At 40.6% G+C, this 16,585-nt stretch overlaps 1 protein-coding gene across 1 annotated transcript in view; it reads left to right on the forward strand.

Moving 5' to 3' along the window:
• Positions 1 to 2,541: 2,541 nt before the first annotated feature.
• The window catches only part of atp6v1ba (ATPase, H+ transporting, lysosomal, V1 subunit B, member a), a 32,293-nt gene continuing 18,249 nt past the window's right edge, over positions 2,542 to 16,585 (forward strand). Inside the window, exons 1-5 of the mRNA XM_084076591.1 lie at positions 2,542 to 2,731; positions 14,189 to 14,244; positions 14,745 to 14,843; positions 15,328 to 15,421; positions 16,357 to 16,434. Coding sequence (XP_083932717.1) covers positions 2,623 to 2,731; positions 14,189 to 14,244; positions 14,745 to 14,843; positions 15,328 to 15,421; positions 16,357 to 16,434 — 436 coding nt within the window. The 5' untranslated portion in view covers positions 2,542 to 2,622. The remainder of the gene's footprint in view (positions 2,732 to 14,188; positions 14,245 to 14,744; positions 14,844 to 15,327; positions 15,422 to 16,356; positions 16,435 to 16,585) is intronic.

The following is a 16,585-nucleotide window of genomic DNA, read 5'->3' on the forward strand; positions in this document are numbered from 1 at the left end:
CACTGGGGAAATGTGGGCACCCGGAAGAGTGGGCACTTTGGGGTGAGAAGAGTGCCCACTCTTCTCTAGTAGCAGTGTCCACTCTTCTCACCCAAAGTGCCCACGTGATTGCCCACTCATCCATAGTGCCCACCTTTCCTGTATTCGTTGTAATGCACCCTCTGTAGCCCTTGCCTTGCTGTCATGTCTTGAGCATCTGCTGATGTACAAGCTACAGTGTGCTGGAGTCCATCTAGTTAGATCCTCTTTGGTCTGTGGAGAAAGAAGGGCCATTGTCTTTCCGCCTTACAGTATGTCAGTGCCCACATGATGTGACCAGCTCAGATCCTGGGCTGGTCACATCAGCTCACTCTCTCTCTCCACTGCCTGGATGGTGCCATGTTCGTGCACCCTGCCTACAGCCTCCTGTAGTCCATGATCATCTCCTTTGTTTTGCTGACGTTCAAATGGAGGTTGTTATCCCCTCGCCATGATGCCAGGACTCTTGTCATTGTCTTGATGACTTCTGTCCTTTCCAGTGTTGCCATGTAGTTGACGTCCATCATGCAGGACGTCATGGACATGGTGTGACTCCAACACCAAGTATCTGGCAAAAAGGAAAATGACTTGTGACTTGCTTGGATTCCCAAGCCTGCTATGACATATTATGACATAAACTGAATAATTTTAATAATGATAATGATAATAATTTGTTGTCAGTGCAGCGGTGCTGCGATGGTGGGTGTAAAATGAGATTTGGGTTTACTGTCGCTTGTGACTCTTTGAAATGTTGTTATTGTCACATCACAGGCTGACCTCTCTGGTGACAAAAATGCTGAAAAAACGATCAAAACGGTCCACAAAAAAACACGCTATTTGCGGAGTATTGATCGTAAAGTCAGTAAGAATACCCTGAAGACTCTTGCAGTGGCCCTCATACAAGGTCATTACGATTATGCATGTACTTCATGGTATCACAACACCTCCAAGGCCTTAAAAACAAGGCTCCAAACATCCCAAAACAAACTTGTAAGGCTACTTCTTGGCCTCAATTACAAAACCCATCTAACCCCTGATCATTTTGATAGGATTGGATGGCTTAGGGTTGAGGACAGAGTACAGCAACTTGCTATGGGCCTGGTCTTCAAGATATACCACAACATTGGGATCCCCCTGTATTTGTCAAAATACTTCCAAAATGTTAATGATGTCCATGATCACAATACCAGAGGCAGCTCCACAAACCTTGTCCAACCCTTTTTTGGCTCAACAAAGGGAAGTAACTCGTTCTCATGCTATTCCTCAAAAATGTGGAACGCCCTACCAAAAGGAGTAAAGGAGTGTAAAACCCTACTCTCCTTCAAAACTGCCCTAAAGATACACCTTCAGGAGGCTGCAATTGAAAAATGGCCCCTGTCTAAGTCCTAACCTTACCTACCCCCCCCCCCCCCCCTCTCCTTCTTCTTTTGTACATATTTCTCACTCTTTATACCAGTAACCTGTAAACTGATTGTATGACATTCTATAGTAGTTGTGTATAACTGTCTGTCTCTTATATGTCACCATGATTTGTGTGCATGGGGAACTCATTTGAAACAAGCTCAGTGCTTTTATGAGTCTTCCAGTTTAGTAGACCTTTAGTATTGTGAATTTGTACTTCCATGTACTGTTGTTCTCATGTCTTACTAAATAAAGTACATCAATCAAGCAAACAGGTTTACGTGTGTAAAACAGTGGGTGAAACAAATGAGTTTTTGTGCAATAAGTTCCATCATATGTGTGTTATAACTTGTTTCCAGAAAGAGAGAAAAAGAAAAACACAGTATTTGGCTCTGAAGAACAACTATTGCCTGTAAAATAAAGTATTTGTTTTTAATGTACACTACATAATTATTATTTACGGTTAGGGACCACAATGATACATAGTGTGAGAGAGAGAGATGGATGGAGTGAGGGAGGGAGGGGGGGAGAGAGAGGGGGAGAGAGAGAGAGAGAGAGAGAGAGAGAGAGAGAGAGAGAGAGAGAGAGAGAGAGAGAGAGAGAACACATCCGGTTTCATCCAGTGTTGCCAGGTCTGCTTATTATAAGCGACTTTGGGCTTATGTTTCTCTGAAATTACTTGTTAATATTGGTACTAGTTGCGGGTTGATTTTTTTGGACTTGTTCCTAAAGTGTAGTTGCTTATTTGGTTGCAATCGAATGCTGTTTAAAGCAGTGCTTCTCAAACATTTTCAAATCAAGGACCCTCAAATTAATATGTATTTGTCCACGGACCTCCCATCATCTGCAAATATGTTGTGCCAGGGGCAGGGACCAGATTTGTGTTGTTAAAATGTTTCAAAGAATATTCCACATTTTGTCATTTTCCCCCCAATATTTTCTTTGAAAATAGCAGATCTACAAGTTCACAATGCGTTGCATCACTATAAGCCGATGCCAGGTCACATGAGCACTTTAAACCTGAGTTCCATGAGTCATGTGGCTTGTTTTCATAGACCTGGTTGCTTGTTTCTCTCACAAAACCTGGCAACACTAATTGTATCATATGACCAGTCCTCCGGCCCTCTCCAGTCACCTAATTATATTGAGCTTGGCGTCTGTCTGTAGTTCAAGGTGCTTCTCGTTCCATTCCCTTCGACCTTAATGGCAACACTGGTGGCAAACAGAGCAATGGACATCAACGGCAGCATAGCAGCAGCGAGGACACACACCCAGGCTGTGTCCAGAAACTACATCTCTCAACCCAGGCTGAGTACGTTAATGTCTGTCTTGTATGTTAGCTAGAGTAGCTAACATGCTAGTCTAGTTACATTGGCTGTGGATGGAAGTAGCTTGCTAACGGTTATAGCTGCTAAATGGCTATGCTAGTCAACTGTGACGCTGCAAAATGCACAGCTGTGTCAAATCACTACAGTTGCCTTGAAGCAACATTCTGTCATATTCATTTTACTGGCTCATTTTAATTGCTTTTTGCACATCTTACGTGCGTATAGCCAGCTAGCAAGCCAGCTAGCACAACTAAGCTAAGTAATGCTAACTGTGTCTGGTCGAGCAGCGTCGCATTTAACTACAAATAACGATATTGCTTTGTTGGCTTTTTCGTGATGTGCCCTACGGTATGTAAATACAAGTAAGCTTATGTGATTGTCACGGGTTAGAATCATAATGTGCAGATTCTGCAGAACATCTGCAACTAACGGTGGCTTTAAAGCAGACAGACGTCACGAGCCAGTCCTGAGTGAAAATCAGCTGACTGACATGAATGAATTCCACACGGAATTGTATGTTATTGTCTTGGGTTGTGCGAGTTTAGAGCTATATCATTAACAATGTATCTGTTATTAAGCTATATGTTAGGATATTATGTGGCGTGGTTACTATTTTTGTATTTATGGTTGATTTCACAGGTTGTTATGATGCGTACGGTGTGTCGTGACAGATGGGGGTGGGGGGTGTGTGCGTGATTATCCATCATGTGACGTGGTCACGTGAGAAGCGCACCCTGCAGCATGATTGTGCATGCACTGCTGTCTGTTGTAGAGAAGGATGTTTCTCTTGTCTTCTAATAGAGGACTAAATATGGTGGCTTTGCTGAGCAAGTTGCTCATGTCATGATTCACAGTGCACTTACTTTAGTTTAAACAATGAGTCACTCAGAAATGTTCGTTATAAATGGATGAACTTATATTTTCACCTCTATGAAACGGTAACCCTTAGGTAGTGGTGCATGGTTGAATTATGTGTGGAAAAATTCTGCAGTGTCTCTAATTAGGAATGACTGTTAAAGTCTGAATGAATGAGTTCCTGTATAGGTACACATTATAGGTTTGATTAGCATGTTATTGCAAGAAAAGGAAACCCCAATAAGTGAATACAACAAACTTTGTATTTTTTTATACAGCTGTGTAATGACATTTTTGGCACACTGATAAGTTCATAGACCTGGGTATCTGATAAAAAACAAAGTGTAAGTGCTACTACAATGTTGGGTCTGTATTTATTTTTCATTGGTGTGCATTTTCCCCCAATTTGACCTTCAACTTTGAGTTGAAGAAGCAATGTTAATGTTGGCAAGAATGGACATTTTCCTCCTAGTCCCTAACATGTAACGATAGCATGAGATTACAGACATAAACAGATCCATGTCTGTCTGGCCTGACATGTATCAACCCAACTTTGATTTTAAAATCGCCTTGTTATAAAATCGCTGAAAGGATCATTAAAGTGTCTAATTTATCTTATTCAATCTTTGATAATTGTAAACTAAAACAACGCAAGACCAAGTAGGAATGAATGCAGAAATGATATTGATGACTAATACCCCTTTTTAAAATCTCCCTGTTGCGGTGCCTGGTGGCTCAGCTAGTGCACAGACTATACAGTGAGCGTGAGGACCCGAGTTCGTATCTGACCCCGACACCGTCTTTTATCATCATGTCTCTCCCATAGATATAGAAACCTAGATGCCTCATTGGCCTCTGCAGTTCATTGGAGCAACCTGTATCGCAATACCCTTATATTGCTTCCGCCCTCAGTCGCGTGCGTCACAGAAGGGGGCGTGCAGTAGGCCTCTGATTGGCCTACCGAACGTCCCCTTCTGTGACGCACACGACTGAGGGCGGAAGCTGGTGCGCGCCCGAGATACAGACGCCTCAGAGCCGGAGGAGGCGTCTACCTTTATATGTCTATGGTCTCTCCTCTCTCTCTCTGCACTTGGTTTCCTGTCTCTCTATAGAGTCTAAACTCTCTCGTCTGAATTAAAGCATAATATATTTTTTTTTACCAAAGTTAAACATCCATCTTTAAAATCTCACTGTGATCTACATTCACAAGTTATCACAACTTAAGATAATTACTCAGATCACCTATGAAATATAGACACACGTGTAACCCTAAAAGTGCTAATTGATCAAAGAAATGATCAGTGGAGTCTTCAACTATCTGCAATTTTACTGGTGTATTTTCACAATGATGTGAAAATGGGTACATTGTCAGCTTTCAGCCCATCCCAAACGAAAAATAAGCATGACATTTATTTCATTAGTCCAGAAGCTGAATGAAACCTTCAATTTGTATATTTAAAAGAATCTCGCAGCATTGCATATTTGCAATGAAGTCTTGATTAAGCACTGGCCAACAGCAGTTAATCAATATACCTTATACCTTATGTGTATAAATTAAGAAATTATTTTAAGCCTTTCTGGCCCTGTAACTAACTTCCACTCATACCTTTCGTTTGCCATCCTGGAACATCACGGTGTTCATCTCTGCACTATTTTCTTTTTTTCCCCCTGTGCTTTTTCTTGGCCCTCTGATCTGACAGACATTCCGCCTAGTTCACATCTCCCTCATTATGCCTTTTGAACACTTCCCAGGCCACGAAGATAGCCAGGTGATGTTTTTCCTTGTGAGAGTATCAGAAATTCAAGCATGCACTAAAAGCCTCTTAGCAAGATGGGAAAGGGAATGAAATGACTTAATGGAGCTGAGGCTATCAGAAAGCTAAGGATTGAAGATGCTGCCTGTTAGAACCCTCATTCTGGCAGAGGGGGGGACCTCTTCCTACTAATTTCTGCCTCCTATTTTCACCCTCATCAAACATAGTGCCCTAGCAGCAAGGTGAGGCTGAGGCACATTCTGATGATGTTGAGGTAGCAGTTTGAACCCAAATGATAATCTCAAGCAGCTGTTGGCAAACAGTGGAGACCTTTTATATACACCTAATGCTTGATGTCCTCCCTCCACTTAATCTCAGCCATTTGAAACTGTATTATTGATCATTTCTAAACCTTTATGTTTGTTGAGTATGGATAATATCAAGTTGAGATGAACAGCTCTGTGTCAGTGGCATTTTACCGTAGGAACTCGGCTGTTACTTTTTTCTTTTAAATTACTTTGTTAATTACATTGACCGTCATTGACCCATTATTTTGAAAGCAATCCATTACCTTAATTTCTTCTAGGACAGAAAAGGCTTTGAAAATAATCTAGAAGAGCAAGGTGGTGTTGGTTTTGCTTTGCTTTTGTGACTTTACAGGGTTCCTGAAGACTTTGAGACGGAAAAGGGAAAATAAACAATAAAGAGGTTTATCACAAGAGCAAGTCTTTTCTTATAAGAGGCCTTTGTCTCTGATGTCACATGCGACAAAGGCTATTAACCCACAAAATGTCTTTCTGCCATTGTTTTAGTGGCTTATTCAGTCATTTGGTGGTATGAAAAGACAAGGCAGTATGCTTCTTTGTGAGGAACTAATTAATGGCAATGATGTAGTCTAGTCACAATAAACAAATGTCTCATCTGTCAGCATCAAAGTCATTTCTATAAAATCTGTTATTTTTGTAACGGTTCTATAATCTGCATTCTAATTAAGTCTAAGCAGCTAGCTTGTCAGTGAAAGAAGTGGGCGTGTGCCATTCTTTTAATGAAAGAATATGAAAATTTGGACTAAACATGTGACACCGTTCCTGATGTTGCAAGAGGACAAACCTATCCAAGTGAACGGTGCAAAAAAATCCATTTGAATACATGGTTGGTCATATAGAGAAGTAAGAATGAGTCTTTTAGAAACTAAGAAAAACCCAGTCTTTCTTAACTTCTGCTAAAGCTGCATCACTTTTTTCCCCTCCTAAAGATCTTTTCCTCGGGTGGAAAAGGGGTGTTTATCTTTGCGTAGCAGTGCTGATGCTGAAGTCACATGCACACAGACTTTGAAATATAACCTATTACTACGCAGGTTGTTGTCTGTTTCAGTTTTTGCTTCTGACATTAAGGAAATGTTCCAGTTAAGACGTTTCTGATTTTAAGAGAGGCATTGTATACGGTATGGTTTGGCATACAGATGACCATGTGTGACAAAATGTGCTCTATCCATGGTTACTGTTTTAAATTCTTGTATGGGCTGGGTCATACCAATGCTATAGCCCAGTAAAATGTCCCGTAGACAACTCTGCTCACCAATTTGCTCCCAGTCCGCATGATTATATGCTTGCTCTCCCAATCAATGCATTGAGGTGGGGAATCCTCTTTACATATGGCTTCTGTGTACCTGCAGGGTTAGAGGCATACACATTCTGAGGCTGTCATCATCATGAAGGGGGGGGGGGGACAAGGTGGCTTGTCGACACAAGGATTTGTTGGTAGGAGGAAATGAAAGGAGTGCAGTGCACCCTGGCTTGGCAACAGTCTTGTGTATATGGCCCTTTCCACTTTTTCACCCCTCAGGTAATCTGTCTTTATAGAGTACAGTCGCTGCCAGATACTGTCGGCATTCGGCACAGATTGTATGTATTCACAACAAAAAAGTAGGTAGATGCCCCAAATAGCTTGAATTTGTAACAACATAATGGTTGATAACCTTGTAGAGCACACACAATGTTGACTTTATTTCTCTGAACCTTATAGAGCCCTGTTGGCCGACTGCTGCCTTTTGTGTCGAAAAAACAAAATGTCTTTCAGGTGATGGCATTCATTAACCCTGTATCTTATAATACATTTTCATTCATCCATTATTGAGTTATTATTATTTGAGTTATTATTAAGTAGAGGTCTCTTCTTTGTGGCAAACAGGCATATGCAACTTGTCCAGAGCAATCCTTTTTGAGTTGTTTAAAATGTGTGCTGCTAGATGCAGGCAATCTGTTTAGAATTGGTCAGTTAATATAATTAACTCAATAAACATGCTGCCATTCCTCCCAAGGGGCAGCAAGGCCATGGATGTAAACATTAACAAGCATGTATTGAAGGATTTGTAATTCATGCCAGGACATTTGTGTAGGTTGAAGTTGATAGCCGTATTCTGCAGAAGTGCATACAGAAAAATCCATAGATACGTAGAGTTTTTATCAAGAAACATTTAAAGAAATGTTTTTAAACAAAAAAAATGTATGGTCTGACTTTGTCTTGCAAATACAGTATCTACCTTGCTTTGCTTGAAAATGACTGGCAGCTACCAAATCCACTGCCCAGTAGTGATTAATAATGTTTGATCCCTTGCAAACATCCACAGTTGTCAACATCCAACACACCATAATTTTGCTTAAATATTGTTTTGCGTGGGCATTGGGGAGGTACATGTTGGTTATGTTTTTAATTTCATGTCAAGTGTAATATCTTGTTAAGATTTTAAATACACTCACTTAATAAACCTTGACTACTCGTGTAAAGCAAAATGAAATTAACGATTGAACAGATACAGCCTCTGCCACATCCACACAACCCAGTTATCTTGCCATGCCAAATGGTTTTGCTTTGGATTTAAATGAAGTGAGACACAAACTAAATCACCATTACTGAAATGTCTTTGTAGCACATCCTGTTGTATGCACTGTGACAGAGGCTGTAGTATCAGGAACCAAATTACTTACACGTCCCATAGGATGTGTAAATTTTTCCAAATTGATTTGTTGACTCAAGTGTTTTCATGTTTTTGGGAGGGTGGTTCCTAGTTTAGGTTCAAGGCAATTAGCATTCCCATCTGTGAGTGTCTGTGAGAAGCTCCAAGTAGCATGGCCTAAGACATGTGCCTGTGAGCCTGCACATCCTAGTTAATACTGCTTTGTACCACTCATTCACTGTCAGAATGATGATGCATCCCCATCTCTAGCCATCCTATCTCCATCCCCTCCCTTATGCCCCCCCCCTCTCTCTTTTAGCTGGGAAATTGAATTGTGTTGGAATGCTCTGTGCCTCTTTTCTCTGGCACTTGAATGGGCCTTTAGTATTTCACACCAAGGTGTCCTTCAGGGTGCGAGGTCAGGCTACCAAAACAGCTTCTAGTGGCGGATTAGGACCAATTAACATCTCTGTACACAAAGGGCTCTGGCAGCTGAACAGGCCACAGGGTGACCCACACTGCTGTTGCATGCCAAGCCAGGGGATCGCTGCACTTGAGCTGAAGTAGCAAAAGAGGGGTGGAGAAAGTTTTTCAAACCTAATGGGAAATGTTGCTACTTCAAACCATATGAATGTATAGCCCATTGAGTAATCGTTATCTTGTGAAATGAGCGAGCAAACTCCTTAAAAAAAGAGAGAAAATCATTGTAGAACGGAAGAGGGTACTAGCACTCTGAACTGTACTATTTTTCATGATGTGAATGATGAGGTCCTGTGTAGCTGTAGCTCAATGGTTTGAGGATGGTAAAAACATTGCATAGGTTTAGAGGCTTGATTCCCACTGGGGCCATTATGCCAACAATGCATCCTCATGGCATTACAATAAATGTACATACCATGCTGTCAATGTGTCATTGTCTATCTATGCATTCACAGGTTTGATCATATATCATTCGTAAACGTAGACCATGTTTTCCTTTTTTTTTGGGTTGTTTTTTGCATTTTATTTCCATAGTCATTGCCTAGCAAGGCTTGCCAGAATAAAGCCCTTTATTGAGCAAGTGAAGACAGTGTGCAGGTGTTTTTTTTTTTACTTTTTGCTCTCCATAGTTATTCAAATGTAACTGAACTTACCTGAAATAATTGAGTCGGTGTTGGCTAAACATCATTTTGTGGTTAATAAGCCATGGATGTTTAAATTTAACTTATACATCTTTTCACCAGGGAGTATTTTTGGCTAGCTAGACCTTTCAATTCAATTTATACTGTAAAAGGCATTTAAAACTGAATTATAGATGGATTTACAAACTGCTCAATGACATTTTGTCTGTCGGTTATTAAGCCTACAAGCAAGTTTCAAGTCCCTGTAAGTTGTCTGTCAATACCATACTGAAATCGATGTAATGGCTTCCTCAGAAATCAAACTAAGCACATACAATATGCTTTGGAAAATGGTTGTCAGTATATGTTGACTATGATGTATACAGTGAGTCGTAGTCAGTGGACTAAATTGCTAGTATGGTTTGCTGTTTGTGTGTTGGCCATGTGAGTTCAATAAATTTTTATGTCGGAGGGCCATGTTTTTATTTTCTTAAGTCTGTTTTCTCAAAACAGTGTTTTAATATATGTGAATCCAGGTGATTGCAATACATCTTAACTACCCACAATAAATAGGATGATAAGGTCACTTTGAATTTCTGGTAATTATGTCTCGCCATCGCAGTTACCAGCATCTCCTATTATGAGATGTGCAATGGACTTTTGTGATTTCTAAAAGGTTGCTGTATAATTATACAGCTGCAATTTTCCCTGAATCATCATTATAATTCTTTGGTAACCAGCCATATGAATCTGTTTTGAGACATATGGGCAATTTGTAGGGTAAGTGTAGCTATTAAGTCCATTTGTGAACATGACCACGCAGTGCACATTCTGCAGGCTGTCTTTGGGGCGCAAGAGCTGAACACCAAAAGATCATGTCTTGAAAGTTGGATTGAATTTTCAGAAGAGTACATGAATAATAAGTGGTGTCTCACGGTGAAAGCTGAAAAAACCCATAGCGTTCCGGGCACCTAGGCTCAATGTAGCCTCACGGAGCGTCCCGGGTTCGAGTCCCTATCCCGACGGCCTTTGCTCCGTGTCACTCCCCATCTCTCTCCCTATTTCCTGTCAGCCTACTGGCATTAAAAGCCCAAAAATAAATCTTTAAAAAAAAACATAAGCTGAAAATGTCACACTTAATCCAGTATTATTTATTTAGAGTTTCAAAGCCTGATTTTAAAATAATAATACCTGGAATTGATGTAGCGCTTTTCCAAGTACTCAAAGTACCCTTTACATGTGTGTGTCTGTGAGAATGACACACACAAAATGGAGAATGACAGTGGGTTACTTAATGTTCAATAACCATTTTGGTACTTCAACCAAATTGTAATTTAGACAAGGGTAAGAGTGCATGTTAAGGTTCACGTTTGCAACATAGAATATTTTGTGAATGAAGCCACATTTATAAGAGATTAATTGGTGACTGGAAAATGTACCAGTTGCCATCATAAGTCCAAATATAAGTTGGTTTTCTCATTGGCAAACATTACCAACATAAGCAAACCTTTTACAAGTTTGAATGTCGAACATTTAATCAATGATTTATACTTTGTTTATACATTTCTTTATTTCATTTAAAATGTTTACATTGAACTTAAACATGTTAGTTCTTTAAGCTGCTAGGTCGAATACCCATCTTATTTCTAGCTGTGGGCTGTCAGCCTGTGACAAAGAGAGGGTAATGTAAACATGAACACACATGCTTGCACTTTCAGACACTAGAAGCAGCTGAGCCTTAAGTGCCTTGCTCAAGGACACATTCACTTGCTCATTTCTCTTTGTAAAATAGAGTGAGGATTTCCATCCCCTCTGAAGATATTGTTTCAGTAAACCTGTTTATAGTTTATGGTCTATCCCAGTATTGGGGATTAGTGCTGCACTAAAACAAACAGTGTTACAGTATATGACTCATTAACCTACATTGTAGTTCTCATTGGCTTAAGGGAGGGAAAAGAGGTCAGAAGAAGTAATTGGTGTTTCTTCTCTCCCTCTGCATAATTACGTTTCTTAAAATTATTCTGGCAGGAAATACTTCACCAGATGTTAACATTAAAAAAGGGAAAATACTTAATTGCATGCAAGGATTTTTTTTGACAGCTCAACACAAAACAATTTAACATAAAGCAGTGGACAATACAAATAACCAAACATAAAGGTTGCCATATGACAAAATAGAAAATGGTCCTGTAGTCGTGAAGTTATAATGTGGTTTATGAAGAGAAGGAAAATGTCCTGATTTTGTGGTGCCCACATTTTGTTTATCCCTTGTAAATCCCTCCACTTTATGCCTGTCATCCCTATTTTGGTTATGTCATTATTAAAATATAAATTTAGAATCTTCTTTTAAAATAGCCGACCTACAAGCTCACGACGCTAAAGTGTGTTCTAAGCTTGTAGATAGGCTATTTTTGAAATAAGTTAAAAGTGTTTTTTATAAATAGGTAATAGACTACTTAAGCAGTTAAACTCTACATTTCTCACATACTGTCCATTTCGGTGCTTTTCTCCCTCCACGAGTTCTTCCTCCTTTTTGTGTCTTGCAGCCTGTCTGCCTAATAGGGGGTGAAATGCAGGTGTGTGTGGGAAATGGCTCCAGTGCCACATAGCGCATTGACAGGTTATTTTGTTGGCCTCTGCCTAATTAGTGGCATAGTGGATGCACCCCACCAGGCTTTAGTGCTTTGTGTTAGAACCAGTCTGCTCTAATTTCCTCGTGCCTTTGATATCGGCCCAGAGATTGACGGTTCGCACACAAAACGAAACACCAGGCCATGATAGAAGACCCAGCGGTAACAATGACGACCCCCACACCCCAGTTATACAAACCCTGATTCAACCGCCCCGTCCTCCCCTCTCATCCCCAACGCTGCAGATGTTCAGACGGCGACAGATGGGAGTAACCTAGTCTTTCTTTGCAGACTCAAACCAAAATTGTCTCCAGTGCCAGCAGAATTAATGTTTGCCCCATAGAGAGAATTTTTAGGACCACACTCGTGTTTGTCCCACCTTAAGCCTGTAACAGACAAATAACCACACATTCTCATGAACGCACGGATTCCCCTGCTGTACCTGCCTCTCCATCACATTAGAAATCCACTGTTTTTTTTTTATGCAATATGGGTGATTAACTTTGTTGTCATGTTCCATATTATACATTAAAATTACAGTACCCATATCTTGTTCATGTGCTGAAGCAAGGGGCGTCCGTGGATCAGTAACTCTTGCCAAGAGTCCTGGATGATTTTCTAATTAGACATAACTTTGTCATTGATGTAGTGTTTGTATCCGGGTGCATTTAAATTAGGATAAAGACTGTGCAATGAGGGTCCAAGCAGCCCACCCAGGCTGCTGTACCAGTCAGCCAGTGAATCTGTCCCTGTAGGTTAGGAAAGGGCTTTGAGAAACCTGGTGTGCTTCTGGACTATAGACTCCCCCAGTGGCACATGGCTACATGTGAGCAGTCATGCATTTGGGCTTCTTGCAGCTGCAGGACAAAACTTTTAAATGCGCTTTTGTTTAATATAGCAGTACCGATAATTACCCATTACAACCGGGAAAGAGAGGCAAATGGATTAAATAAATAAAGTCAAAATAGAATTGTAAATTTACACTGTAATGTTAATAACTTTATTTGCGCTTTAAAGTCGTGTTTCCCAACCGTTTTTCTTGATCAGGGCCCACTTGAAAATCTCAAACATTTGCGGCCCACCCATCTGACCACTTAACACGCTGCAGTGTTAAGTGGTCAGATGGGTGGTTCGTGTGCATTGTCAGAGCATGTTTATTTTAATGATCAATCAGTCATTGTGATCCGGCTTGGATCATTAGAGCCAACATAGTATTATACGTATATAAAAAGTTCCTATTTATCTCTGTCACAATGAATGAACTAATTTCTCAAGGTTTTAAAGAAGAAGAAACATATATTTTTTTATATTATTATGTCATCAATAAAGTCTTACTATTTATTTGTGGGCCCACTTGCAATATCCTCATGCCCCACCTGTGGGGAATTGCTCCTTTTGGGGAGTTAGCAAAGTGTCTTTTGTTGGCTGGAAATGATGGATTAACCACATCAACAGTAGCGTCCCTATTCTGGGGCAAACATTCAGAAAAAATAGCTTGTGATGTTGTGAGTCTGTCATGCGTTGGGACGTTGTAGATCTACTAATTTTGGTGAAGAGATTTGGTGGGAAAAAGGGCGAATCTAGTCCATGACTCCATGGGGGGCACCGCGATCCCCAGTTCAGCATATAGGGTATAATTGCGTATAGTAGTCATCAGTAATGATGATGACCCTTCATTCTGTAGCCTATTGTTACAAGGGTTTAGAGACTTTTCAATTGTACACTGCGTGTGCAAAGTGCATCTCATATTATTTCTTGACATTAGTCTGGCCTTGACATTTGAGTGCAGAAGTGCATGAAAGCTATTTAGATCTCCTCAATGCAAAAGGTCAGTTTGTGATTTATTGGCTGTTCTTAAGGAAGACTTCTTGCCCCAATGTAGATGGATGGCTTTCACTGGGAAATGTTGTCATAGACATTCATTTTTTCTTTTCCTTTTCTTTTTTTGTATGCATTTTTATTGTATTTGTTAACCTCCAAGTTTTACTTCACTCAACTTGTACTCAGCACTTTGGATAACTTCTGTTTAAGAAATGTGCTTCATAAACCGAACTGATTTTAGAGTTTGTACTTGACTTGATTCTCCATGTGAATTTCATGTGACGATTTATGATTTACTTTTCCTCTTTGTGCTTGTTAATTCCAGCTTACTCTACTGTTTCTGGTGTGAATGGACCCCTGGTGATTCTGGATAATGTGAAGGTAAGCCATGGAAGTAGTTATTATCTTGTCATTATCTCTGTTTTTGAATTGAACTTATTATCCTTTTTTTTCCTTTGTTCTTTTGTTTATATCTATTGTAGTTAGTCGCTAGTGCAGCGACATATCGCCCTCCCTGCCCGGCTTCTCTCCCAGAGTCCACAAACTGGGCCAATTGTGTTACCGTAATTTTCGCACTATAAGCCGCACCTGAATATAAGCCGCACCTGAATATAAGCCGCAGCAGCTAAATTGAATAATTTGTACATATATAAGCCGCACTGGACTATAAACCGCGGGTGTAAAATCCCTAGATTTAGGAGGTCCCCTAGTGGCCGTTAGCTATAAAAATCCATAGATAAGCCACACCGTTATATAAGCCGCAGTGTCGAAAAATTGGAAAAAAGTCGGGGCTTATAGTCCGAAATTTAGAAATGCAGTTCTTAAATTTGACATGCTCTCTGACTAAAAGTTGTAATAATTAATGTGTACCTCTGGACCAGTTCCCCAGGTACGCTGAGATTGTGCACCTGACCCTGCCTGATGGCACAAAGAGAAGTGGACAGGTCCTGGAGGTGATAGGAAGCAAGGCTGTTGTCCAAGTAAGAAGCATCACCCACACTTCACTGACTAAATTATAACTCTCTGGCCTCTAGTTTAATGGCAGTAGACTGGAGCCATTTGTCCGATAACAACCCAGCACAGCACAGTGTTTCCTCTAAATTCCCTGTAGGTGCTAATTAAAAATCCTGTATGCACGAGAAGTATTTTGAGCCTAAAACATTGATGTAGCGTTCCTGATGCAGACGTGTCAGCAATATTCCACTGACAGCGTTACATTTTGACGCATTGGCGTCCATGACAGCCATATCCAGCTGGCAAACAAAATGTCCCTCTTCCCCTTTTATTTGGAGAACCATTTAGATGTGGTCTGTCACTAGAACCATACACCCATTTACTCCTTTAGTATCAGCTGTACCGATTCAACTGCAGGGCATCAAACTTGCAAACCCATCAAGTTTGAAAGCGAAGCAGAGTTCTTCCTTGGTTACCTGTGTGACATACAGAGGCTAATGTCATTCTCAGGTCTTTGAGGGGACATCAGGCATCGATGCCAAGAAGACAGCCTGCGAGTTCACCGGTGATATCCTGCGTACGCCTGTGTCAGAGGACATGCTGGGTAAGTTGAACGCGATGGGCATAAGGTCTAATTGATACTTTGTCCTACAGCGAAGCTTAAATCTTGGCGGTTGTGTGCTGGTTGGGGTAGCAGCATAAAAGCTGCAAACACAACAGGATAGACTGACCGCTATGGAAGGCTGGGTCTTTTCCTGGGGGCCAGCCTGGACACAGTGAATTTGGTGGCTGAGAGGAAAATGCTGGACAACATGGGCAACGCCTCTCATCCACTTAAAGATTAATGAAGCACTTCCCTCCCTACCATTGCCATGGGATGAAATTGCTTTTGACCAAGCCCACTACTAGTCCACCAGCAGGAAGTGCTCATTTGTCTGTAAATAACCTTTGCTGTCCAAGAGCTGCCCTTACATCCAGGCTGTCTCTAGTCCTGTTCCCCCACCTCTCCACCTGTAAGGGCTAAAATCCCCAGCTAGCATCTGAGCTTTTATAAACTGTGCTCTCAACGTGCACTGAATGTTGTATATTCTGCAATTTCCCCTTTTTATCCTTAGTTCACTTATATTATGCATTTTGTGAATTGTCGTGTCTATAGTAAAAGGGACATGACAACAAATTGAAATTTAGAGCTTAATGTCTGACCTTTTCTCTGAATGTTCTTGAATGTCTGTCTGTATGATCATCTCAGCACCGCACAAGGTTACATAGGAGTGGAAAGTAACCCTCCTTTTGTCTCTGAAGCATCATTAATCTATTAATTGCAAAGCTATGTAGATTCAACAAGAGCCTCTTCAATCTGTCTGACACAAAACATAATGGATCAGATTGGGTTGGAAGAGTCATCTAATGAATTTCATATTCGTGTTCTTAGTCATGAACCTTGAAGTAAATGAATGAAATATGAGTTATTTATCAAATGAGAACGAAGGCTGAACCTCGTCTTTGCTTAAAGGAGAAAATCGTACCTTCTTTCTGCAGGACGCGTTTTCAATGGCTCAGGCAAACCTATTGACCGTGGGCCCACTGTGCTGGCTGAGGACTACCTCGACATTATGGGTGAGACACGTTTTCATTGTATTCTGAGATTGATTGATTGTATTTTGCAAATCTGTTAATAAAGTATTTAGTCAGTACGATTATACAATGGGGATAAAAGGATAACACAAAAAGCCCTGAGGGCTTATTTCCATTGTGGTCCTGTGTATTC

Source organism: Gymnoscopelus microlampas (genome assembly GCF_963454915.1).
Source record: "Gymnoscopelus microlampas genome assembly, chromosome: 13".
Lineage (NCBI taxonomy): Eukaryota > Metazoa > Chordata > Actinopteri > Myctophiformes > Myctophidae > Gymnoscopelus > Gymnoscopelus microlampas.